Below are 25,227 nucleotides of genomic sequence, written 5' to 3'. Positions count from 1 at the left end.
GGTATTACGAGCACTTCATGTACATCTAGGTATTTCCTGCTTTTCCCTTGTTTCCTTGCTGGGGTTTGGCTAAATCTTTCCTCCTTCCATACCAGCTTCAAGATCCAGCCAGTCCCTTATCTTGCTGAAAGCTGGCCCTGGCAGTCCTTTGTGGGATGCTTTGCCACAGCTGTTCTCCACACCCCTGCCACACGTGGGGCTCCCCCGTGTCCACGGGTGGTTCCTGCCTCATTGCTCTGAGTGTCCTGTTCCCTTGGACCTCCTTCCATGGCCCCAGAGCTGCTGCTTCCGTGGGACCTGCCCTGTTCTTGCAGACTTGACTTAAGCTGGGGAAGCAAATGAAGGTGGTGTCCTTGCATCTTATCTCCTTTCCTCCTGGACTCTGAGCCCCTCCTGCCTGTATGCCCTCTCCATGCTTGGGACTCACCCTTGCAGTGCTGTTTCAGGGAGATGGGGAAATCTCGGATTTCCACTAACCAAACTGGATGATAGCCAGCAGCCATTGTTTGGAGGAGAGCAGGAGGAACATCTGTCCCTGCTCCTGCTGCGCCTGCAGCAAGGATTCGCACCTGACCAGGTTTCCCCCATGTGCAACTTTCCAGGAAAATTTTGTCTGACCTTTGGTCACTTATCTGGGATTTGGAGAGCCAGGCAGTGGCGCTGGAGTCTGACCGGACTGTTGGCTTCTGCAGGATGGCCGGGCACCTCTTGCTCCCTCCGTGGGCACATGCCACCCACCCGGGGGGCTTGCAGAAAACTTGCTGTGAACTCCTCCAGCACCCTGGGGAGCCTGCACTCCTTGCCCTGTGTCTGCAAGCCGAGGGGCTCTGATAAGAAACCCTGGCCAGGTGCAGCACGTGCTTTGGAAAAAACATACTTACAAGATGGGTTGCGATAGCTCCAAAGGTTTATTTGTCTGCTATGATTTATCAGGTAAGTGACGTGTGGCTTTCTGTACCCTGCCTACACTTGCTAGTGCAAGGAATGATTAAAGCAAGTCATCTGCCCCCTTCCCTAAACTTACTGGGGAGCTCTGGGGGCTTTTAGGATTTCTTGACTACTCCGTGGCAGGAAGATGCTTTTTGTCCCACTGATGAGTCCTGGCCCTGGCAGGGATGCCCCTTGCTGTGGGGAGGGCTCCAGGCTGGGGGTGCAGCTTTTCCCCATCCCAGAGGCTGAGAGATGTTCATGCTGCCGATGGGAGCTGGGAGTGACCGTGCTGACTCGGGGGCTGCTATTTAAATATTAGAGGACTGAAATATTTCAGTTTGAAGCCTGGGGAGCCAGTGCCCATCCAGCATCGCCCAGGCACGGCTCTCCTTGCTGCGGCAGCACCAGGATGGGCAGCTGGAGGTGGTGGCAAAGCTGGACTAATCTGGGGTGGCCGCAGAGCCAGAGCTCCTGCTGCTGCCCCGGGGAGCCTGGGACAGGGCCAGGGAGGTGGCAAGTGAGGGTCCACGACTGGGAAGCCGTGTGTCCCCTGGGAGGGGCCAGCGCACCTCAGCAGTGAGCAAAGCTGTCCTCGGTGGTGTCACGGAGGTCCAGGCCTGCCACAGCTGGGGGATGGAGGCAGGTGAGGTTGTTGTAGGTGTAGATGGGGACGTGGGCATCGTCCCCTTCGGCCACAGACTGCACAAAGCGCGGGACCACCACGGGGTGCTGCAGGGAGAAGTCCCGCAAGCCCTTCAGGGAGCAGTTGCAGTGCCAGTTGTTGCCCCCCAGCCACAGCTGCTCCAGGGCAAAGGAAGTGCACAGGAAGCCCACCGAGAAGGTCTCCAGTGAGTTATTCCTCAGGCTGAGGTACCGCAGGTTGGCCAGGGGGGAGATGATGGTGTTGTCCAATGTTTCCAGCTGGTTATGGGAGAGGTCGAGCCAGAAGAGTCTCTGGAGGGGGCTGAAGGTGTCCTGGGAGATCTCCAGGAGCTGGTTGGAGGAGAGGAAGAGGTACTCCAGGTTGCTCAGACCCACAAAGAGCTGGGGTGAGAGGTGGCTCAGCCTGTTGTGCTTCAGGTCGAGCTCCAGGAGCTCGTGCAGTTCGCTGAAGCTTTGGTCTTCGATGATGGAGATGGCGTTGTGCTGCAAGAAGAGCCGCCGCAGGCTGGAGAGGCTGGAGAAGGTGTTTGCCCGGATCCTGCCAAGGCAGCTGTGCTCCAGGTGGAGGCTGTGCAACTTGGTGACCCCCTTGAAGACATAGTCGGGGAGGACCTTGATGCAGTTCGCAGACAAGTGCATCACTGCCACATTGTACAGCCCCAGAAATGCCCCAACCCTGATGTCTTGTAGCTGGTTGTTGTTGAGGCTGAGGACCTCCAGCTGGCCCAGCCCGTCAAAGGTCCTTTCCGCCAGGCTCCGGATCCTGTTGTGCCCCAGCTGCAGCTCCTCAAGGAACTGGAGGTCTTTGAAAGTCCTGGGCCTCAGGCTGGTGATGGAGTTGGTGGACAAACGTAGGACGTGCAGGCTCAGGAGGCCCAGAAATGTGTCCTCGAACAGTGAGACAAGCCGGTTGTGGGAGAGATCCAGCCACCGCAGGGACTTCATGCCCATGAAAGCACGGGGTGCAATGGCATTGATCTGGTTGTGATTCAGGTACAGCTTCTGTAGCTTCTGCAGCTTGACAAAGATGTTGATCTTGATGCCTTTGAGTGCGTTCCCGCTCAGGTCCAGCTCCTTCAGCTCAGTAAGGCTGCAGAAGAGCTGGTGCTGGAGGTAGGGGAGCTTGTTCCCAGCCAAGATCAGCTCCCTCAAGTTGGGCAAGTCATGGAAGACCTTGTCAGGCAGGACCACAAGCGAGTTCCAGCCCAGGTTCAGATACCAGAGGTTGGAGAGCCCGGCAAACAACCCTTCCTCCACCTTACTGAAGTAGTTGTTGTTGAGGCTGAGGGAGACGAGGTTCTGGGTGTGCAGGAAGGTGTGGGGAGCCAAGTGCTTCAGGCGGTTGCGTTCGAGGTGGAGATGGTAGAGGCTCCGCAGCCCGTGGAAGGCGTGCTGCTCCACGGTGGCCAGCTGACTGCTCTGCAGGTCCAGAAAGTCCAGGGCCGAGAGGTTCCTGAAGGCAGCAGCCGGCAGCAGGGTGAAATTATTGCCGTCCAGCCAAAGGGCTTTAACGTTGGGGGGCACGTCCTCGGGCAGGCGCGTCAGGTTGCGGGTGCTGCAGAAGACGTTGAGCTCCTCACTGTAGTCGTCCAAGCTGCAGGCACAAGGGCTGGGGCAGCGTGGGGGGTCTGTGTCCCCCTGGTCCTTTGGGGCGTCCCCCCCCGGTGGCTGGGAGGCGGTGGCCAGCAGCAGGGCCAGGGGGAGCAGGAGAGTGACGCCTGCTGTGCGGTGGAAAGGGGACACTGTCAGTGTGGGGCCATGGCTGCTCTAGGGGACCCCCCTGGGACCCCCTAGCTGGGTGCCTGCACTGCCGGGGGCGGGGAGTAGAGGGGTCAGTCCCAGCCCATTGCGCACACTGGGCAGCTGCAGGAGGTTTTGGAGGCTGGATCTGCCCTTGGGAGAGGGTGCAGGATCGCCCCCCCCCGATCCTGCCACAGCTCAGACCCCTCAGGTGCATGGACCCCCAAAATTTCTCTTGCCTTTGCAGCAGCAGCTTTTCCCTTTCATGGGGAAAGGCCCCCAGTCCCCTCTCCTCCTTCCTCCCGAGCCCTCCCCACATTAACTTGCTCTTCCTTGCAGCTGAGGGGTCTCGGTGCTGCGGCCCCTGCCCATCCCTGCAGCCCCCATCCAGGTTTGGGCTCTGCCCAACGGTGCCTGCAAGCACCCCAGGCAGCACAGGGGCTCCCAAAATGTCTCGTTAGCAGTGGAGGGGGGAGAAAAGCTAAGGGTGACTTGAGTGCAAAGCCCCAGCAGAGTTTTAGCGTCTCCCCTTCCAACCCCCTGCCCTGCCTGTCCCTCCCGAGCTGGGTGAGCGGGCAGGTTACCCTGCCTTACCTTTGCCTGCGCTCATGGTGGCGGGCAGGGCAGTGCTCCCTCTCCGCTGTCCGGCCCCACTAACTGCGCAGGGATGGATGGAGCAACCACCTTGACGCCTGTCCAGCCGCCTGCCCGGCCAGGCTTAACCCCACCGCTGCTGGGACCGGAGGTGGGCTGAGCCCCAGGGACAGTGTGGCCGGGGTGAGCGTCACCTGGGACAGGCTTCTTGCTTCTCTCCCCTGGTCTGTAACTGCTTTTATGGCAGCTTGGGGAGGGGGAGATGAAAGGGGATGCCCAGGAGGACAGGCTGTGGCAGGGAGGGTGGTCCTGGGGGAGGGCGGTCCTGCTGGAGATGGGATTTGTGTGGGCAGTGAGCATGGAGGGCTGGATGGAGCAGCCTTGCAGGATGCCCCACGGCTCTGCCCTGGGCTCCTGGAGATCCCTGAGCAGCAGCACTGACCCTTCCCTGGGTGCCTGCCCTGCCCTGCCAGGGCTGCCCTGGGCTGAGCCCTGGCAGCAGGTTCTCACGCTGCATCGGGACCCCAAAAACACATGCTGGGGCTTGCAGCATCCACATAGCACAGGGTCTTAGAGATGTGGGGATTATCCTTATAGGGAGATGGGCTGAAATGCCTGAGGTTTTATGGTGATATGTGTGGGAGATGAGTTGAAAAATGGGACAAAGCTCTTCTCTGTGTGACAGTAAAAGCCTCAGGGCTGAACCCACAGACTGCTCCTGCAGGTATATCTTGCCTTGTGGGTGGAGACAGTGCTGGGAGCACTGCGTGCCACTTGGCTCAGCACTTTTGTGCCACGGGGAAGCAGAGAGCAAAGCCCGGGTCCCACTTGCAAGGCGACAGCTGTGAGGGTCTCTCAGCTCCTTTGCCAGCCCTGTGTGCGGTGGGATGATGGTGGATGATGCTCCGGGGCTGGCATATCGTGCTCTCTGCCTGGCAGCTCATCAAAACCACCCTGGGGAGGCTGGTGACCTCGTTCTGTGTCCCAGGTCATTTCCCCACTGGTGTCCAACACAGCTTCTACAGAATCTTTTACCAGTTTCCAGGAAAGAGAAAAAAAAAAATAAATAAAAAGCCACTTCTGCCCCAGTGAGAGTAGCCCTGTGGGCCAGTGGCTGCCAGCTGGAAAAGCCACGGCCAATCCTTCCTGACCTCCTGGTAGCCCTGTTCCTCCTTGAAGATGCACCAGGATGGGGCTGGCACCATTCACATCCATGCCTCTGGGAACAGGCCTCTCCCACCGGTGCTGAAGCTCTTCCCAGCCCTGGTTCCCCCTGTGCCAGTCCCCAAGGTAGAGATGGTGCAGGGATGCTCTCCACCACCAGTTCCGTGCCATGTGTGTCCCCACCATGCTCCCACCTCACCCATCCCCATGGGAGCCTGACATCTCCTCCAGTTCCACAGGGCACATCTCAGTTCTTCACCACTTAACTCAGGCATTTTTAAGCAACCTTCTCACTGGCCAAAGCAGGACTGTGCCCATGGGAAAAGGTGTTGGAGAGAGACAGCCAGGCTCCAGCCTTGCAACGAACTTTCCCACAAGCACTGTTTTGTCCCTTTCTTTTTGGCCCCAAGCAGCTCTCTCCTCCCCCTCTATTTTAATACTCTCTTCTGGGAAATTATAGATCAGAAGGGAGAAATGAGAGATGGAGATACATGCACCCACTAATAGGCACTAAGCACATATTGACACAACGTGTAATCAATCTGGAAGCTAAAAAGAGCTGAACCAGCACAGGCCAGGCAGCCAAAACCCACAAAACCTCTTTGGGAAGTTTAAATGAGCCCTACCTGTGGCTGGGAGTGGGTTTATCCCTGCCTCCAACAGCCTTCTTTCAGGGAAAATATCAAATGAGCTGTGAAGGGAAGGGAAAATAAATAGGGTAAACAAGCAAATCCCTTCCCAACACGGTCGTAGTGCAGGGAGGAGCTAGACCCAGCTCCACCTTTAAAGCTCCTTGAGGGCATCTCCTCTAGACATGTCCCACTGCCTGCAGCAGGGGATGCTCAACCCTGCGGCACAGTTGGTCCCTCCAGCATCACCATGAGCCTGCCCTGCTCACTGGGACCTTGCGCCTGCCCGGTGTACCGTGGCTGGCTGTGGGGACCTCATTTTGGGTCCTCACTATGGATGTCCTCCTCCCACCGCAGCCCCAGCCAGTGTGAACCTCCCCAGCTGACCCCCCCATCATTTCAGCTCTGGCAGCTAATCTCCCTGGCCGGGACCAAAGTCTGAGCTGCCCCACCTGGTTGCCATGGAGAAGGCTGTAATGGTATTAGGACAAGCAGCAAAATCATAAAAAAAAATAGCTTTTAAACCTATTTAAACTCTAAGGAATCATTACCTTCCCCGGCAGCCCTCCCATGCCTGCAGGTCCCTCCTCAGGGAGCTCCCCCCATCCGTTCCTGGGGGTAAATGCCACCAGCTGTCCCTGGCTCCCTGTTCTGTCCCCAACCGCATGGGCTGGCTGAGCCCAGGAGGGACTGGTACTGGTGGCCCTGCCAGGTCAGCCGGAGCTGGGGAGGCTGGTGGGACATGGGGAGCTCCCTGGTCCATGCCCACCCACCCCGGGCGAGTGGTCCAGGGCCAGCTCTGGGTACCAGCAGGGACAGCACCAACCCGGCTTGAGCCCTGGGGACAGCAAGGATGCAACATGGGTGGTGTTGTCACAGCTGAGTTAGGAAGTATTTTTAGCAAATCTTGCCAAATATTGTCCCCATCTGGAGAAGAGCATCTCGCGTTGCCAGGGCAACCGGTGCTGCTGCTCCTCATCCCGAACCAAAAATGTGTGAGCCCTGATGCTGCTGCCCAAGAGAGCCAGGACATGGGACACCAGCATCACAGAGCTTGTGTCACTCTCTTGGGGACACCTGCAGGGACCAAGCTCCCTCCTGGAGACACCCTCCCAGCAGAGTCAGGCTTTGCCTGGTGCTCACTGGCTGCCCACGTTTCTGGTCCTCCTAGTCCCCACCTATTGTGCTGCATCATTTTTTCACTCAAAAAGTCCCACGTTACTGGAGATGGGGACCTGGTAGTGGTGGCAAAAGGTTTTGGCAGCTGCTGGCAAAGGTCTCCATTGGCATTTCTGAGTGTCAGGTCATGCCCTGCCACATCTGCAGCAGGCTCGTGCAGGGAGTTGGGAAATGCGGCTGATGCGCTGGTGGCCCTTGGGGATGCTAATTATCATGCTGGTGGCCCATGTGGCCCCGTGAAACTGTGTCACCAGCACCAGACTGGCTGGGCTGGTTGGACTGGGGGAAGTGAGGACGTCCCTGAGCCATGACTCAGGGTGGCCAGGGCCATTGCTGGAGGCACAGACGGGAAATTTCCCAAACCCTGAGTTTTGGGGGGAAAGGGGAGTCCCTGGGAGCGGGGGGTCAGAGGCGCACAGGGACAGGGAAAGGCGGGAGAGCATGTCCCAGTGATGGGCAATGGAGGTTGCAGCCCGGTCCTCGGGGTACCCGGCCGGTGGGATGGGGCAGGAGCATGGCCGAGGAGCCGCATGCCTTCCCCCTGCCTGAGGCTGCACGGCCATGACCGCCCCCACTGCCTGCTGCCAGGCTCTCCCCGCCTGCCCCGTCCCAGCCCTCCTTCTCAGCCCTGCAGGGAAGCACCTGGAGATGCCGGAGGGTGACAAATGGGTGACATGAGCTGGCATGAGCGGCAGCGGCCGCTCGCAGCCCAGCAAACCCATCGTCCCCTGGGCTGCATCACAAGCAGCATGGCTGGCAGGTCAAGGGAGGTGATTGTCCCCCTCGACTCTTGTGAGACCCCCCCCGGAGCACACATCCAGCTCCGGGGTCCCAGCACAAGGCAGAGCTGGACCTGTTCAGAGAGGGTCCAGAGGGGACCACGGAAATGGCCAGGGGGCTGGAAGAACCTCTCCTGTGGAGAAAGGCCGGGAGAGGTGGGGTTGTTCAGCCTGGAGAAGACCTTCCTGCAGCCCGTCAACGCCTAAGGGGGCTCAGAAGAGCGACGGAGAGAGGCTTTTCACCAGGACCTGTAGTGACAGGAGAAGGGGTGATAGGTTTAAACCGGCAGAGGGCGGATTTAGCCCGGCTCTGAGGACGAAATGTGTTGCGGTGAGAGCCCGGAGGAGGTTGCCCGGAGGAGCTGCGGCTGCCCGGTCCCCGGGGGGCTCAAGGCCGGGGCCGGGGCCGGAGCAGCCCGACTCACCCCCGGGAACCCACCACCGGGCACGGCGCGGCCTCCCGCCGCCAGGGGGCGCCGCCGCCCCACCGCTCTCCCCCGGAAGCTCCCGAGCCCGTTGCCCTGGAAACGGGACATGGCGGTACTTTGACTAGGCCCGGCCCGGGGCACCGGCCGCCTTCTTCGCAGCGGTGCGGGGGAAAGCCTCGCCGTCCCGGCTCCGCTCCCCGGCCCCTTCGCTCCCCCGGCGGCCGGGCTTTACCGCAGAGGCGCCGCCCCAGGAGGGGCCGCGCAGGCCTCGGCCCGTGACAGGTCCCCGCACCCGCTGCGGCCTCCGCACCGAGTCCCCGGGCGTGTGGGCCCACCGGGGTGCTCCGCTGGCCGCCCAGGGGGTGTCCGCTAGATCCAGGAGCGGATGCAAAGTCGCTTTGCAGGTGCTGGAAGCCAGATGGAGCCAGTCGCTGTGTTAACGCTGGGCTGAGCCCTGCCGAAGCCTCCCCAGAAGGCGTGAGGGCGGGCGGCTGTTCCCTCCGCTCCGGGCTCACCTTGAGGGCCAGGGCCCTGGCAGCGTGAGGTGGGCGTCTCTGCCAAGGGCTGGCAAGTCTGGCTGGTGCTGGAGGAGAGGTGAAAATAAACAGCAGGCATCGGTCTGGTGGGCTTTGTGCTCGAAATCTTCAACCAGTTTCCTCTTGAGCTGCTGTGGATTTGGGGAGGGTTTTCACATCTTAGACCTGCATCCCGGGTGAGAGTTTTGTACGTCAGAGCTCGCTGGCGGTCCAGCCACCACGTCAGCCGTGTTAAAAGTGTCCTTGACAAGAAGAGTGAAAGAAAAACTCAGCACAGAGTTGGCATTTCAGCTCTTAGTGGCGTTAACAGAACATATACTTTTTGTTTGGTTTTGCTCTGGAGCGGTGATGGAGATTTTGGACTACAATGACACACTAAAACTTCATTCCTCTGCCCAATTTTGCTATTTGTGGTGTCAGCCAGGACAATATTTGCTTCATATTTCCAAACCACAGGAAAAGAGGTCACTGTCGTTTCTGGTGCTCGTACAGCACCTGCCACAAAGGTGGTTTTGCCTGGGTCTCCCAGGCGCTGCAGGAGCATAAACGATACTGTGTATGTGCGTGTTAATTACTCTTATATTGCCATCTGTCAGGTAAACGGGCACCCCCATGGCTCAGGGAGCAGCCGGCTTTGCCAGCATGATGGGATGGGCTGTTTGCCCTCCTGAATCGGGCATCTCGGGGTCTGGGCGCGCCACTGCCGGGGCCGTAGCTGTCTGGGGCAGCGGCATGAGCCATCCCTGGACCGGCATGGGCTGGGAGTGCCTGTCCCTGGGGGGCCCATGCGGGGCTGAGGGCCAGCGGGAGACAGCATGCGCCTGGGGAGCAGACCTGCAGCTCAGCTTCTTTGCGTGCTGGAGCACCCGCCGTAGACTTCCAAGCCCCCCCACCCCACCCCAGCGCTGTGGGCGGTGTGTGAATTTGGCTTTCTGCTCAGCAGTGGGTGTGAAGAGACTGTGAATTCTCATCAGCACTTTCGTTATCTTAATAAAATCATTTCAGGTCTGTTAAGTTCTTTTGCAGAAAAATAAGACATAATTGCATGTTGCATTAGCTTCTCCTTCCCCTGAGCCCCAAAAGAGCTCATCCCCTGGGTCTCACTTCCATGGCCATTTGTGAAATCCACATCAAGAAGCTAAGGGATCTTCTCCAGGAGCCAGGACCAGGTGAGGAGCTGGTAAACTCTGCTTAGCATGGAGCTTCTAATAGGATGGTCCCTCTCCTTCTTTCATCCTCTTAGCTTTGACAGATACTAAGGAGTTTTTCAGAGCTATGGTCTTTTTGAACGTTATATTGTTAAAGCTTTTCTTCTGTAAGAGACAAGTTCTTACCTAAACTCGCCCACTCTACAGAAATAGCAGTGATAATAAGCCCCAAATGAGGAGATTAAGAACCGGGATTCGTTTTACCCCATGGCTGCTGTTCACCAAGGGCTTCCAGCATTATCCACCATGTCTTACACTCTCTATTACCCTTGCTTTTACGTCAGAGACTCTGTTTAAGTACTTTTAGCTTTGCACACACTTGGGAGTTGTCCTCTTTGGGCCTGGGTGGTCGCAGTTTGGAGTCAGTGGCAGTGTGTAGACCAGCACAATCCAGATTTAGCACTGTCTGGGCTAATCAGAGTTTGCTTCAGTGCATGCTTTCCTTTGAAACTTCTATTTTTCCACATAAAGTCTCTAATGCCAAGTGATAAATTGAGGAAGGTCTTTCCTGTCACCAGCTGTAGCTTGGTCAGAGCTCAAAGATCCTGGTACCCTTTGGATGGCTCATTGACACAGGAGATACCAGGACTGTAGAGATCAAGAGAAAATTTCCTGGAAGCAAGATGTTGTTAGATGCTACTGGATGGTCTTGGAGCAGATGGTTGGATTAATGGATTAATGAATGGTTTAATCAGATCTTAAATTCTCTAAATATCCCTGCAATAGAGATGGAGGCCATCCCTACAGCTGGGTTTTGGGAACAGTCCATAATAGAAACGCAGTGGTACTTTCTAGCTGGCAATATTGCTTCACTGTGGTGTCTGCTAAGCTTGTTTCAGTATCTGCTGTGTGCTGTCTTGGGAATATGGAAACCTCCTGACAAGCATTATTTCTTTTCCTCTGACAGCTCCTGGGGTGGCTGTAAGAATTGGCTCCACCTTAAAATCAAGGTGGATGCCGCACCCTCTAGTAACCAAAGTTGATAGCAACATCGCTTGTGCTGGACCTCAAGGGAAGAGTTGCTGCTGTAGAGATCCTTAGATCCTTCCTTTGCTCTTCAGTCACTGCCTGCCTGATACCTTGCAAAGATCCTGGCCTCCAAGCACATGGATTCTGGAAGTGTTGCAGAGAACGAGAATGTAAGTAGTCTGACAGAGCACATGCTGCATCTTGCTAAGGAAAATAAAAGTATGAAGGTCTGCAGCCCCTTCCTGGGTCATGGAACCAGCACTGTACAAAGGAAATGATAATTGCAGGAGGAAAATGGCAGCTGAAAATCCCATCTGCAATCTGTTCAAGCTCTGAAAAGCTGGATGTGCTGTGCTCTTCCACCAGCACTGCAGTGGGAGAATAGCATGGGGGAGAGGTGGGCTCTGCTGGCTGGCACCAGCTGTCAAAGCTGTTGTGTGTCTCTAGGTGCAGCTGCAGGGTAGGAATGAGAGGTCGTACCGGCTCGGAGACCTGCAGGAGAGAATGGGGAAGCTGGCTGGCTCCAAAACAGATTTGTCAGCCAGAATGGTCTTCAGTGAGGAGGAAAAACTGAAGGTAAAACAAATACTTTGGGAATTGGAGAGAACTGAGCTGTGAAGCCATATGAGGCCAGCTGATGGGGAGTGGAAAATCTGGTGGGAATTGTTGGGGCCTCTTTCTAGGGGGGGTGTGTTGTGCTCAAATCCCCCAGCTCAACCTGTTGAAACAGTATGTTGGCCTCAGAACCAGTCCATGGCCTTTATAATGTCCTTTCTCTCTCCTAGATTTCCAAAGACCTCGTTGATCTCCAGATTGAGACAAACAAAATGAAGGAGCAGTATGAGACAGAGAACTTTGAACTGAAAAATATGGTATCCAAAAGTTTGAAGTAGCTGGTTTCAGCTCTGACAATACCTTTATCCAGACCTGCAGTTCATTACACATCCATCTTTACTTTGCCTGGCATATTCTCCTGGCTTTAGCTAGAGCAATGGATTCCCCCTCGACACCCCAGATACCATGAAACTCACATGAAGCTCATCTCTCTTTAAGTCATAGCATGCCAGATAAATGCCCTGTGATCACTGCTGGTCTCTGCCACAGTCTAATTCTGCTGTCTCCTCCCTGCAGATCCTGGCCCTGGAGAACCGTGTGCTGGAGCTGGAGCTCTGCAGTGAGAAAGTCACTGGGGAGCGAGATGCCTTACGGGAACACCTGCATGCTCTGGAGACCAGTCGGAAGGAGCTGGCGGATGAGTACATCATTTTGAAAAGCAATTACCTGGCCCTAGGCAAAGAACTGGACCAGGAGGTGAGACAGGCTGCAGTGTTCATTCTGGTGTTCTCGACTCCATCTCACAATTACCTGATCTACAGACAGCTTGGTAGGCTTTGGGTTGCGTATCCATGTCACAGCTCAAATCCAGTAAGGTTTGTCAGCTGTGAGACAGCATAGCTTGGGCATGATTTTGTTTTCAGGACCCAGGGATTTCATGTAACATGGTCACCTTCTAGCAGGGCTTGCAGAACCTGTCCTGCTCAGCAGGGACAGTGCTGAGCCCACGCTGACCCATGTGCTCTTCTGGGCACCCTGCTGTCAGAGTCTTTCTCTTTTCACGCCATCCCAGATCCCCGTCACTTGCAGTAACGAGGAGGTCACTGCGGGGCTGGTCTGAGTGCACGTCGCAGGTCCCTCTGACTGCCAGCATGCTTTGTTTCCCTTTTTTCTGCATGGCTTGCGCAGGCTGCACGTGAACTGATTGTAGTCGCTCTCATTTCGTATGACGGCAGGAAGGGGCCTGGAAGTTTTTGAGGTTGGCAAGTTTATAAAAACGCTGAATGTAAGCAAGTTTCTGATTGTTCCCTAAAATATAGTAGATTTCCTGGTGACTGTTAGCTTAGCAATTATTAACTAAAGTATTTTGGACCCAGATTTGTGTATTTCTTTGGCAAGAATAGCTACTTCAATAGACCTTCCCCTCTTCCCACCCTCTCCCCCTCCTGCTTCTCCTTTTTGAATTGGGTTGAATGACTGACACCCTCCTGCCTCCCTCCCCCAGCAGATAGTTTAGCTGGTTCAGCCAAATGACCTGGTTTACCGTGCTGGCCCTGTGCAGAGCTGTGATGGGAAGATGTGGGGCTGGGACCAGGCATGCTGGTTTTGGCAGTGCCCAGTCTGTCTTTGTGGTGAGCATTGGTCTGCAGAGCTCTGGTAGACAAGGATACGAGATCATGATCATCCCATTGCAAATAAGTAAGTTAGTGACCCTTGTGAAGCTATCATTTGTCTCCCGTAAGCTGAGAAATGGAAATTTCTTACGAGGAGGCAAGCTCAGCTGCTTGCAGGGGTGTGAACCTGCCCTGTCGTCCTGCCGGAGCACAAGGCAGAGCACATGCAGCTGACTGCCAGCAAGGCAGCACGCTGCTGAGACACAGTACTGCCAGGCTTGCAGAGGATTGCTCAACGTTCAGCAATCTTGGTTGCTTCTTGTCCCCAAGGGGGTGCAATATGTTTGTCAAAAATTGGATTTTCAGGTGGCTGACATCTCTAAATGATGGGTTTAGCAGGTTAGCAGTAATAACACACTGTTTTCACATGGATCCTGGAATGTTTCAGAGAGTCAAAGGACATGGATTCAGTTATGTGTCCGGATAGTATCCTGAGGAAGTGGTGGAGCAGGGTCCAGAAGCCAAAGATGAACTCCTTGGTTGTAATTGGTAGGCTGAGGGTTTTACCCCAGTTTCTTGGCTCCGACTACCAAATGTCCCTGCCTGAAGCGAAAGAGGCTCCAACTTGGCAGGCTGGGACTTGTCGTGGCATGGGCCTCTTGCTCATTATTTTCCCAGTGTGGACTTTCCCAAAGGAAATGGGAAAAGCAGCCTGCGGTTCTGCCCCCTCCCCTTCTCTGGCGCTCTTCTGAGGAGACAATGAACCATTTACACATTCCCAATTACAAGTGCTACTTGTGACCTTGCCAATATGTTGTCATGGCTGCTTGGCGCAGAAGCAGCTCGGCGAGCTCATTCACAGTCCCTTGTACGGGAACAGTTACAGCCTCTGAATTGTCGCGGCTCCCATTGTACGGCTCGATTCACACATCGCCCTGTGTCTGTCCCAGGCAAAGGAGCGCGGCGGAGCTGGCCTTGACTGTCCCTGGGGAAGTGCCTTCCAGAAGATGCCAGTTAGGCACTTTGTGCCTGTTTTCTAACTCACTGTAAATTCTTCCTTTTCAAGACTCTGACCTTTTCTCGACTCTCCATTTCCTCCTCCTCTTTTGTTCGGCCGGCTTACGCCGTCTGCAGCGGCGGCACAAAGTGAGGCTGTCAGAGGGAACCCAAATGGCTGTGAACTGGTTCCATGCCGGGGTTTTCCCTGGAGCCAGGCCAGGCCTGGGAGCATAGGGGAGGCAGCGAAGCCCATCGCAAACCTGGGACTGCCTCTTTCTTTCACTAAGCTGGTACTTCTGCGCTTGTGTGACCCCCTCTGATCAAATTGTCAGGGCTGACAGCTGCAGATGGATCGTTTTCGGTTGGGGAACAAGCAGCCTGTCTCTGCGTAGCTGTCAGTTTTCACAGCTGTATATCTCACCTCTTTGTCAGCCTCTTTTCTCCTCTCCTCTCTCCCTCAGCCCACCCTGTGCTATCTTTTGATAAGCTATTCTCTCCACGGATGACTCAGATGACCTCTGCCTCCCATCCTCCCAATTCACTGCCATGGTAACAATTACTCAAGCTTGTCCCCAGTCATAAACCCCATCAAAGCTTTGTTATCTACATAGAAACCCTCCCGTGAGACATGAATTCCCCCAGTGTTCCTTCCAGATCACCTGTAACAGAGCCTTTCTCATTCAGATCCTCTTTATCTTTTGGAAATGTGTCACTTCACACCAGCATCGCTTTGAATCTCACTGCCTACACGGTGCTGTGGGCTGGCTGCTGTTGGAGGGATGCATTCAAACAAAACTGGAATTAGCTGGGTGGCGTCAGCCTAGATGGATGGAGATTTGGCCCTTCTCTTATATTATGGAGTCCAGCACTGTTCAGAGCCCTTGTATGGGGAAAGACATGCCTGAAGTGTTGGGAAGTAGTGTGGAGGGTACAGGGTTAGAGTGAGGAGGGAGGCTGGAGATCAGGATGGAGAGGTGGTAGCAGAGCTGTGCCCAGGGCTGGGCTGGCACCAGGATCTGTATCTGAATGCGAGACCGAGATGGGCAGAGGGAGTAAGGTTACATGTGAATAATCCTGATGCCTGGTGATGATACCCTGCATTTCCATGAGAATTAGCAAATCACTGATATCTTTGGACATATGAGAGAGAACTAAAACTAAAACTTGCTTTCAGGAGGGGATGTGAGTGCCTGCCTTGTGTATGCACCAAGAGCAGTGGGTATGTGCTGAATAGACAGCATGTGGAGCTGGAGAGGCAGGATTTCAGAAGCTCCTTCCTTCTTGTTTGACCTGGCAGGTCATGAAGAATGAAGAGCTCAGCCAAGAGCTGCTCAACCTGGCCAATGCCAGGAGCACCCTTCCCCACACAGAGAGCAACCGCTCCCCCGCCGTGGCCAATGAATCCTCTGCTGAGCTGGAAAAAGTGAGAGCAATGGTGCATCGTCTCTCTGCTCGGAAGGTGAAGGTAAGGACCTCTCTGCCCTCTTGCCAGCTCCTTGAAGAACAGGGATCTAACAGGCACCTTCTTCTGTCTCTTACAAAAAACAGCCAGAAGATGCAGTTGCCTCTGAATGTGAGCAGCAAAAGCTAGAGAGAAACGTGAGTGTGGTGGGGGTCTGCTGCTGGATCCTTGGGGAAGCAGAGGGGGAATTTATTCCAACCTTGGCTGGCACCCCCTGGTGCTAACTTGCATTTTGTGGATGAGCTGATCCCTTGATTTATTTTTAAAATTTTTTTTAAGCTGTGCAGTTGAAAAATGAGACTAGAATAACTGCAGATCTTGTGCAGGCAAAAGCTGAGAGAGGACAGCTGTGATTCCCTTGGTCAGTACCCCTGAGTGAACAGAGGCAGGAGTTTAAAAGCCAAGAAGTGCAGAGGATACTTACTTATTTTCTTCTTGATGATACTTGAGAAAGATGGGGTGACAAAGCACCCAAAACTGAGAGCACAGAAATGCTTCCTGCCTCCTTCCCATCTGCAGCCCATGCAAAACCAGCTTGGGCTCCACCACCAGCTCCTGCTGGGAATTCGAGTATGAGAATTTCCCTTGGGAGAGTGACACGTGTGCACCTCCATGTGCCCTGTCTCCAGATCAGACACTGCTTCTGGTGTTCCACAGAGCACTGGTCACTCCCAGTTAAACCTGTCCTTTCCCCAGTATGTCACTGCTCAGCTGGACTTGTGCTCAGCTGGAGGCTCTCCTCACTTCTTCCCTGTTCACAAATCCCTCTCTTAGCTGAGCCCCTATCTCATCTTCCTCTTCGTTTGTCCCTCAGTTGCCTGGAAACCAGGCTCACATAAAAGTGGAGCTTGAAAAACTGAAGAAAACCTATGATTTGCAGCAGCAGAAGCTGGAAGAGAGAGTGTAAGTGTTTGAGGGCACGTGCTTCTGTTTGGCTGGGCATTTATGCAGCTCATTGCAGCTGAATTTGATCCTTGGGAGCAGGAGAGGAGGCAGCCTGCCTTTGGTGGGGTACAGGGGGGGGAAATGATGATTCACCCTTGGAAGAAGTGAGGCCTGGAAGCAAAACCTGATGTTTTCAAGGCTCTTAAGAGGATTAACTGTCTGCTTAAAAGTCGGTGGTGTTTAGGCACCCAACTGGCCTATGCACCTTTGAAAATCCACCTTCTGTGACACACACAGCAAATGTGTGACAGCCCAGAGATGAATCCAGCCCTAGCCCTTAACCCCACAGTGGTTCTTCCACCGACAAGCTGGGATGGGCTCGGTGTCCTGGCAAAGGCTGCCACAGCAAGGACGCTGCAGAACTAGACCCTCTGACTGGGGAGGACATTCACTTTTGGTTGTGAGAGCTCTGTGGCCGCTGGTTGGCATGCAACTGGGGACTAGCAGCTGCAGAGAGATTTCTGTCATCTGGTAGTGATTTCCTTCTCAAAGGTGGCTGTATTGGACCTACAGAGAAGTTTGGGGGTTTAAAATAAACACAACTTCTTCCTGTGTGCCCAGGATCGCGATGGGGAAGGAGCTGCAGGAGGCAAAGGGAGCAATTGGAGACACCCAGCACAAGCTGGCGGAGCAGTCAGCGGTAAGGGCAGGCTTCCTTCCAGCCCTCAGCACCCAGGCTCCGGGACTGCCCCTGCTCATCCACTCCTCCTGGGTGCCATGTGCTTCTCCTGGAGCTAGCAGGGGGTGGATGTCTTGTATTGAGGTACTCTGACACGTCTCCCTCTCCAGGGAGTTTGTCATACCAAGGTGCTCCTCCCTGCACAGTTTCCTTCTCTAGGGATGCACGTGGTGGAAGGTGCTGCTTGCCACAGGTGGTGGGAGGAATTTTGTTCACTGATATTTAGAAAGAGTTGGTGAAATCACCGGCGGGGGGGATTGCAAATGACAGAAGGTAGCAGGGGAATAGAGACTATAAACATTTCTACTGGGCTCCTGTGAAAACCCAGGACCTTCCCAGCTCTAGTGAAGCTGAATATCTGGAAATTAAGCCCCCCATCTCTTCTGGAGCTTCTTAGTGCCCCTTGCTTGGCTGGAGGACAAGGGCAGCAATGAGCGTGTTTGCTGTGCCTAGGTGCTGCTCACCTCCCAGAGCCAGCTCCAAGAGGTGGAGGCAGAGAACTCCCTGCTGCAGCTCCGGCTGAAGGAGCTGAACGAGGAATACCGCTCGCGGCTCACACAGTACATCAAGGATGTGGCGGTGGGTACCCCCAGCCCCAGGGGCTTTCCAGGCCTGGGGAGGTCTCTCCATGCTGGCTGCCTACTTTTTGCAGGCTGCTGCTGTTTCCCTTCCTCGCTGGGCTGTGGAGCAGAGCAGGCAGTGGGGCTTGGGGAACCATGCTTGCAGCTGGAAGGGGGCTCTGTGCCCTTGGCTTGGCCTGGGGGAGGAGATGCCAGCCCCCCCTCCTCACCCAGATTTCCTGTATGGCCACACAAAATGGTCTGTGAGTTCCTGCTGGGAGTTTTCTTGGTCAAATTACTTGGATTGAAAGATCCTCCTATTTACTATGCCTGCCTTCCAGTTGGCTTCTAATTTCCATTGCCCTGACGACTTCCCTGGGCAGGCCAGGCGATGCCACTTCTGGCTTTGTCGCTGTGTCCATGGTGACTCTGCTGCTGTCCCCACAGGGAGCTCTGCAAGCCTCCGTGGTTGGCTACAGAGCTGTGTAATGCCAGTGCCTGGGACCCGCTCTGAGAACAAGCACCTTTGATGTAAAGTAGGGCTCAGAGAGCATGGTGAGGACTCAGCACAAGGCAGGTGTTTCAGGCAGGTTCAGGCATGGATATCTGATTATATTGAGCAGTGAGACTGGGAAGAAATTTCTTTCTGCCCCCCTAGGTAGCAGTAAGCAAGAGCTTCTGTGCTGGGAGAAGGCTGGTACCAAAGAACACGGTGTGGTGATGGATCAGGAGACTAAGCAAAGGAATTTTTACTGTTAAGAATAGTCTAATTTCTAACAGAGCAATGTTGAAGCATCTCCTAGCTAGCAGAGAGAGCAGGACACAGTGGAAAGAATACAGGACTAGAAATGGCAACTCCTGATGCCAACTCGTGTTTCCCTAGTTGGGTCACTGATACAGTACAGATGCCTTCTCTGTCTTGAAGGGCCATGGTGGAAATTAATTAGTCTTTCCTGCTCTTCGAAAATGGAAGATACGCATTACTCTCTGTGCTGTTAGCACAAATATGCCTGGCCCTTCTCTATGGGAAATGGGCTACAAGCCTTAGGGAACAACTTGACCACCTCGATTTCTTTCTCTGTATATTTAAAGGACTACATGGACAGCAAATCCAGCAACGTAATGGGGCCTAGCAAAGCCCCAGCTGATCGTGCTCCTATGAAACGCTTTGTGGACAGCATGCTGAAGGACATCAGGGCTTCCTACAAGTCTCGGGAAGAGCAGCTAGCTAGAGCAGCACGTGGCTACAAGAAACGCATGAAAAACTTGGTCAAGAAGCATGAGAACCTGCTGATTGCTTACGGGTAGGGCTAAGCCAGGGTCTGGGCTACCTCTGTCTCTTCAGCTTATTGCTAGGGACTGAGTGGAAGTGCCCCGTAGCACCCAGACCCCTGGCCGAAAGGGAGCCAAACAGGGCTCCTAGGTGGAGCAGAGGATCTGGAGTGCATGTTTATCTCCCTGCTCTTGACAAGCCAGGAGCAACATGTCTCCAGTTGCACCTCAGGGTGCTCCTGACACCCTGGAGCTGCTTTGCACTTAAGTTTCTCCTGTGTAAAATTTAGGGTGAGAGATTGATTCAACGTTGGATGGTGTGGAAATGCAGAGGTACCACAAATAACTCCTGCCTCCCAGCCTGTCCCTGCAGCGCTCTCAGCTCTGCTCCACAGCTCTCTCAGCAGCTTGGGCTGTGGGAAGCAGCAGAAATTCTTGTGGTATAAAAGCCACAAATAGCTCTAGGACAAGCTCCCCTCAGAAACACTCCCAGGAATATTGTGCATACTGCTGGGCTCTCCCACTTATCCTTTGCAGGTGGGCTAGCTCTCGGTGGCCAGAAGCCAGCAGGTCCCGAGCGAATGGTACCTCCACCAGCAGCAGAAATGCTCAGTGTTGTTACCTAACCAAAACTACCAGGGACTAACCCCTCTGACATGTTACAGGCTCCAGCGAGAACAGATCCGGTCCTTGGGCAGCAGCGCTATGGATTGTGGCCCTGCCGAGCTCCACTTTTCCATCACAGATCCAGAGCTGCTGACAAACACAACCCGGGAGCTAAACCGGCTGCGGGAAGATAAAGCAAAACTGGAGATGCAGCTACATGAACTGCAGAAGGTGGTGGCTGGGCTGCTGGCTTTCTGCGGCGGTGAAATGGAGGTGGTGGGGAGAGTCCCACAAGCGATAGATTCAGCCCCTTCCTTGGGCATTCCCTGAGAGTTTGCTGTGCCTGTGGCACAGGCAGGGGTAGTGCTTGCTTGCTTTCTCATTTTGGGAAGAGGTGGGTTGTCCAAGCAGTCCCCTCGTTGCTTCAACCCTGCTGCATAGGGGTGAGTTACAGTTAGATCCAGGGGGCTGGGCAGCCCCATAGATTGGGGTCGCTGAGCTCTGGGAGGGCTGAGGAGTAGCAGATGTTATGGGAGAACTGCCAGGCCAGCAGACTCACTCACTGCTAAAAGAAGAGGTGAGTAAGGGAGGATAGAATGGGGCTTTCCGTTCTTGAATGCCTTTGCCTCAGTGTGAACAGCTAACTGAGCAGGAGATCGCAGTCAGAAACACGCCAGTCAGCTCCATGTCTTCCCACTGGTTCTGCCTGGGCAGAGACGTGTCTCTTGATTTGCGTGAGATGCATTTATTTAAAAATTCAGAGGATAGGAGACCTAAACCTTAAGATTGTACTGGACATCACTTCCTTGCCAGGGCACTGGTGGTTGTTAGAGTGCTAGGATATGTTGTGCCACTTCAAAGTGGCAGCGTCTATGGTGAGATTGCAATGGTTTAATGCTTAACAGGCATACTGTTCTTCCTTTGCCTTCAGAAAAGACTGAAAGAAACCTCTGCCTTTCTGCTGTCTCCTGAGCAGTAAGTGCTGTTTGTTTCTCGGGATGTTTGTAATTCTGAATTTTCCTTGCTGTATGGATTGAGGAGTCTTTTCTGCTTTACTTGGAGACAGTAATAAATAGGGAGACAGTGAGCTGATAGGGACTCATCCGAGAAGAAAAGCCAGCTGTCATCTCAGTGCAGCGTTTCCTGCGGTGAAATGAGTTGGTCATTTGGGCCTTGATCCAAGAAAGCTCTTAAGCACATGTTTGATTTAATTATGTTTTTAGTCCCACTGATCTCTTTAGAAGACGAAGTTAAGCATACGCCTGAGTGCTCTGGTAGATCACAACCTGAGAAAGGCAAGTGAAACACCACCAGTTTGGGATGGTCTTTTTTCTCCTCCCTCCCAATGCAGAAGCTGGGCTGGAACCCTCAGGTGACCCTGTACTGACACCTCCCTGGCTTCTTGATATGCCCTTTATTTGCTCATTTTTGATGGGTCTCTTCCTCCTGCTTCGTTATTTCATTGAAACTCTATCAACTATAGCTGTGGAGAGGTGGAACAAAGTGTAGGAGAAATCTGAGCTGGGATTTTTCAGCCTTTTATATTTATGTGGTAGCCTAGAAAACATGTCAGGCATTTCATTAACTGGATGCCAGCACTGAGGAGTTGGCCAGTGCCTGAGCTACTGGGCTCTGGAGGAGTGTCTCAGAGAAAAGCTTGAGCCTTAACCAGGCTCTACCATGTTTTCTACACTGAAAAGTAGTACTAGTCCTTGAACAGATGCATTAATTTTGGCAGACTCACCAGAGGAGCAAGACATGGAAAAAACAACCTGAATTTTAGTGATGCATGTTGTTGTTATGGTTTGGTTTTTTTTAGCTGCCAAGAGAATCTACACACTTCAAATACTTGTTTTCTGTGTGCTGATGGATTTATCCATGCTGTTACCTTGTTCCTCTCACTAGAGACATGAAGCCCAGTGTTACCACAGCACTTCAGCTATAATTCCTGCTGCTTCTCATCTTTATCAACTGTGTGGCTTCACTGTTTATTGTTCCCTTTGCTTCTGCTCCCATGAAATCTTAGCCATGATTTCCCGTGTGCCTGGTCTGGGAGGCTGCAGCCACCAGAGGGAACTCTGGCAGTCGCAGCAGAGCCGCTCTTGAGCACAATGCATTCCTCCCTTCATACAACCCAAATTCCCCGAGCATCAGATGTGACCTGTATTTTGCTTATTCAGACTGGGACAGAATAGGAAGAACTTTCCCACGGCTGGGCTGCACAGACAGCTCACCTATCGCACTCGGTGACCAGAATGGGCGGGTTTGTGCTCCGAAACATGAAAAGCACCAGCATTTGGCATTGATCACTCTCTATTTCCACCACATTCAGTCCTGCAGTGTCAGGTTAAGGACTCTTTCTGCACGGAGTCCTCTGATGTATAAGTGTTGATGTGAACTTGGCACAAACCCAGCCATCGCAGTGGGGAATCCCAGGTTGGCAAAAGGGCTGTGACTCTCATGCCTGGGCACAGGGATGGTGCCCCATGCCCTGAAAAAGTTTGGGGCATCGGGAGAGAAAAGGTTCAGAGCGCTGACGTTTATGGTTGGATGGGCACGAGTTGTGTGCAGCCCCTGAACAGAGCTGGGTGACCTGTGGATGGGCTGGATTTGAACATTTGAGCACGATCAGAATCTGCTTTTCTCTCCAAGGCAGCTGGATGAGGAGGGCTGGGCAGAGGTCAGGAAGCAGCTCCAGGAGTTTGCACACACCACCCAGGTAAAGGTCTGGAACAGCCCATCTGAATAAAAGCTTATCCCTTACCCACATGTCAAAGATGTGCTGCCCCAGCCGGCTGCTGCCCTGGCGTCAGTGTGCTGCTCCAGGCTAGAGCAGGGAAGCTTTCCATGCAGCCTTGCTGTGGCTTTGGCCTCAGCCCGCCAAGTGACACTAGCAGGTCCCCGGCTGGTGATGTATCAAGGCTGTACTGTCCCTACTACCAAAAGGAGGAGAGCAGCCCTTATGGCTGCTCATTGCTGGACTATATTGCTCCCTCCCATGTTTCAGCACAAGCATCTAGGCATCTGTATAACAAATTGGGTCTGTATTTGACCTGGTTCAAGTCTAGTCTGAATCTGAATCAGCATCCTGGTCTGGGTGCAAGGATATTTGCACTGCACTTGGCAATGGGGTGGCCCAGAGCAGGAAAGAGATCTCTCTCCATTTGCAATGCTGCCCTACAGCACCCACGAAACTGTGGTGATGCTTGCTGAGAACAGGCTTGGCTGAGGTGGGGTTTGCTGTCCAGCAGTGATGGCAGCAGTGAGAAGAACGGCTGGTGCTGGGATCCCTGCCATGCTGACTGTCACACGCAGGGAAAAGGGTTTTGGAAACCAAGCAGAGGTTGGGTTTTCTGTGGTAGACAAGGCTATAGATGTGCTACCAGCCTGCTGCCATGTCGTGCCTTCCTCTGTCCACAGCGACCTAAGAAGTGCTTCACTGTTCTCTGGTCACGTAAAGCCAAACACCTAAATTGTGTGTATCTTTATGGCCAAAAGAAGGGAGATGCCGTGGCTTAGAGGCTGGAGCACTGCACTGGGAGCAGGTCCTGCTCCTGGCTCTGCTGTGCATCTCGGGTGAGCTCAGTCAAGCACCTCAGATCCTCCTGGCGACACAGGGACTGTGCAGTTAACTTGGGTAAGCTGGTGATCTACTGTCCAGAGACACTGTGCAAAAAACAAATGTTTTTTTATCTAAAAGGGAAGGTCACTTCCCTTTGCAAAAAACTACTGGTAGAAAGGTGTGAGAGCTGTGTCCGAGTGTCAAATCTAGCAACCGCTCTGCCGGTTGTCTCTGAAGCTTCTGGGGGAGTAAATCATGGCTTGGCAGGCAGGGGTTACTACCTGTCCTGGGGTGGCCCTGGCCGCCATGCCTGTGCTCTGGTCAGGGAAGGCTGCCTGATCCATCCAGCCGATGCCCTGGAGCGGTGGTGCCTGCAGAAAGCTGCACTATCATCACCAGGCTCCTTTCCCCGAGCGCATCAGTTTTCAGTTGCTTCTGTAGCCTAATGCCAAGTGGCGCTGGAGCTGAGTGATGGGGAAGTGGTCAGTCTTGCCTGGCAGAGAGGGACTGAGCAACTTCACTCCCATCTCGCAGAGCTCACTGTTTTCTCCATGTTTCTTTGCCCCCCCAGGAGGATTTGGAGCATGAGAGAAGCCAGCTGCTGACTCGGGCAATTGTGGCAGAAGAGCAGGTGTCGGAGCTGCAGGAATACATAGATAAGCATCTTGCAAGGTGAGATGGTAGGATGCCCCTCGACGTGTTCTCTGCTTTGTGCTCCAAGTTTATCTCCCAGGCTAATTGCCGGCGACATCGCCATGCCCGCCACGCTGTCAGCGCCTGACCTCGCCCCTGCCTTCCCACAGTGCTGCCAGCATGGCTGATGTCCTGCAGCACGTCCAGCTGTGCGGGCAGCTGCCACCATCCCTTATTCTGCAGGGCAGGGGGACAGTGTCTGGCCTGTCCAGCCGCACATCTCCTTCCCTGTGTGCTCACCCATCCTTTGGAGGAAGCTAAGAAAGTGGTTGCCTAAAATCTAAAGCCTTCCAGCAGCCCCTGATCTACGGTCCTCTCTCCCTGATTCATCACGCCCCAAAGCAGGGAGAACAGCTGCTCAGACAAGGAAGGGTGAGAACAAGCAGGGCACGTCTGTCAGAGCAATGGTCCAACTGCGCCTGCCATAACTCCCCAGTGAGCTCGGCTGTGAACTCGGGTCAGACTCGCAGGCTTGTTGCTGGTACCATTACCTGGCAGAGCCGACAAACACCTCTTGCTTGGGAAAAGGCTGTGGTTTTCTACCTACCGGAGCTCAGTTCCCAGCATGGCTCGGTGCCTGGGCTGGCTGCTCTGCATTAACTGACACTGCGTGTCCTTAGCACACAGCAAACACAAGGCACAGTGTACGTTTAAATGGATCGCTCAGGATTGTGACTACAGAGGCAATGACAGCGCTGCTTCCCCATTGCAGGTACAAGCAGGAGATCCTCCGGCTGACGAAGCTTGCTGGCAGCGAGGTACCACGCACGCTCAGCGCTGGGGCGGCCGATACTCACTCGCTGCCCAGAGCCAGAAGGACTGTCAGCCACAAACCGTAGCTCTCCACCACGGCTCTGAGGAGCAGTGCGATTGTAGGAAAGAGCAGGATGTAAAAGCAAGGAGCTTTCTGTTGTGTGGACTGGCTGGAGCAAGTATCCTTCCCTGGCTGAGAGCTGGGAGGCACAGCAAGGGAAACCACATGGGTGTTCTCGGTCTCAAATTCACAGTACTAAAATGAGACAAGACAACTGCGTCTCGTCTATCTTCTGACCCCTCAGCTGTAGGAATTCTGCTGTTCCCTGAGCACATCACGCCTCGGGACATGGGGTCAGGTTCCCAGGCAGCTTTTTACTGTGAGGCTGCAGGGACAGGTTCCCGTTCCTGCGATAAAATTTCTCCTGTGTCAGACCTAGACCGGAGTCCAAGGGCTAACTCTGCTCCTGCCTTTGCGCCCCTCTCAGCTTCTAAGAGATAGGGCCAGGGCTGGTTCAAGCTAGACTTTGGTCTAAGAAGTTAGTCAAAGAGGATGAGCTGCTCTTTTATGGTGGGAAAACCTTTTTTTTCTCTGTGTTTGAGTGGGAAAGGGAATGTTATATAAGGTGAGCAGGACCAAACTGATCTTTCAGCAGGAGGTGAGCTGGACAAACTCCCTCGTGAGCTGCCTTCAAAGGGATGGCAGAGC

The 25,227-nt window shown here is 54.1% G+C and overlaps 2 protein-coding genes across 7 annotated transcripts; one reads left to right on the top strand and one right to left on the bottom strand.

Moving 5' to 3' along the window:
- Positions 1-49: 49 nt before the first annotated feature.
- On the top strand, positions 50-24,911 carry CCDC78 (coiled-coil domain containing 78). 5 transcript variants are annotated; one of them, XM_030001816.1, is made up of 16 exons: positions 50-933; positions 10,758-10,989; positions 11,267-11,395; positions 11,605-11,691; positions 11,951-12,130; positions 15,284-15,451; positions 15,535-15,585; positions 16,263-16,351; positions 16,955-17,033; positions 17,526-17,651; positions 18,725-18,936; positions 19,570-19,741; positions 20,442-20,485; positions 22,163-22,229; positions 23,644-23,744; positions 24,478-24,911. In XM_030001816.1, the coding sequence occupies exons 2-16, from the start codon at positions 10,957-10,959 to the stop codon at positions 24,602-24,604; spliced, it is 1,665 nt and encodes a 554-aa protein (XP_029857676.1). In that variant the 5' UTR covers positions 50-933; positions 10,758-10,956; the 3' UTR covers positions 24,605-24,911. The 5 variants fall into 5 exon arrangements, 4 of the variants coding, with proteins under 4 accessions (XP_029857676.1, XP_029857675.1, XP_029857677.1 ...); XM_030001815.2 differs by lacking the exon at positions 50-933 and adding an exon at positions 5,813-9,811; XR_003921514.2 differs by lacking the exons at positions 50-933; positions 22,163-22,229 and adding an exon at positions 5,813-9,811.
- Positions 890-4,009, bottom strand: IGFALS (insulin like growth factor binding protein acid labile subunit). Of its 2 annotated transcripts, none has more exons than XM_030001814.1 (2): positions 3,928-4,009; positions 890-3,311 (listed from the first exon to the last, which is right to left on the bottom strand). In XM_030001814.1, exons 1-2 carry the CDS (start codon positions 3,941-3,943, stop codon positions 1,501-1,503), a joined length of 1,827 nt encoding a protein of 608 aa, XP_029857674.1. In that variant the 5' UTR covers positions 3,944-4,009; the 3' UTR covers positions 890-1,500. The 2 variants fall into 2 exon arrangements, with proteins under 2 accessions (XP_029857674.1, XP_029857672.1); XM_030001812.1 differs by having other exon boundaries at positions 890-3,314; positions 3,928-3,988.
- Positions 24,912-25,227: the final 316 nt, after the last annotated feature.

This window comes from Aquila chrysaetos, chromosome 25, assembly GCF_900496995.4.
Source record: "Aquila chrysaetos chrysaetos chromosome 25, bAquChr1.4, whole genome shotgun sequence".
Lineage (NCBI taxonomy): Eukaryota > Metazoa > Chordata > Aves > Accipitriformes > Accipitridae > Aquila > Aquila chrysaetos.
This window is presented reverse-complemented; position numbering and strand designations above follow the sequence as displayed.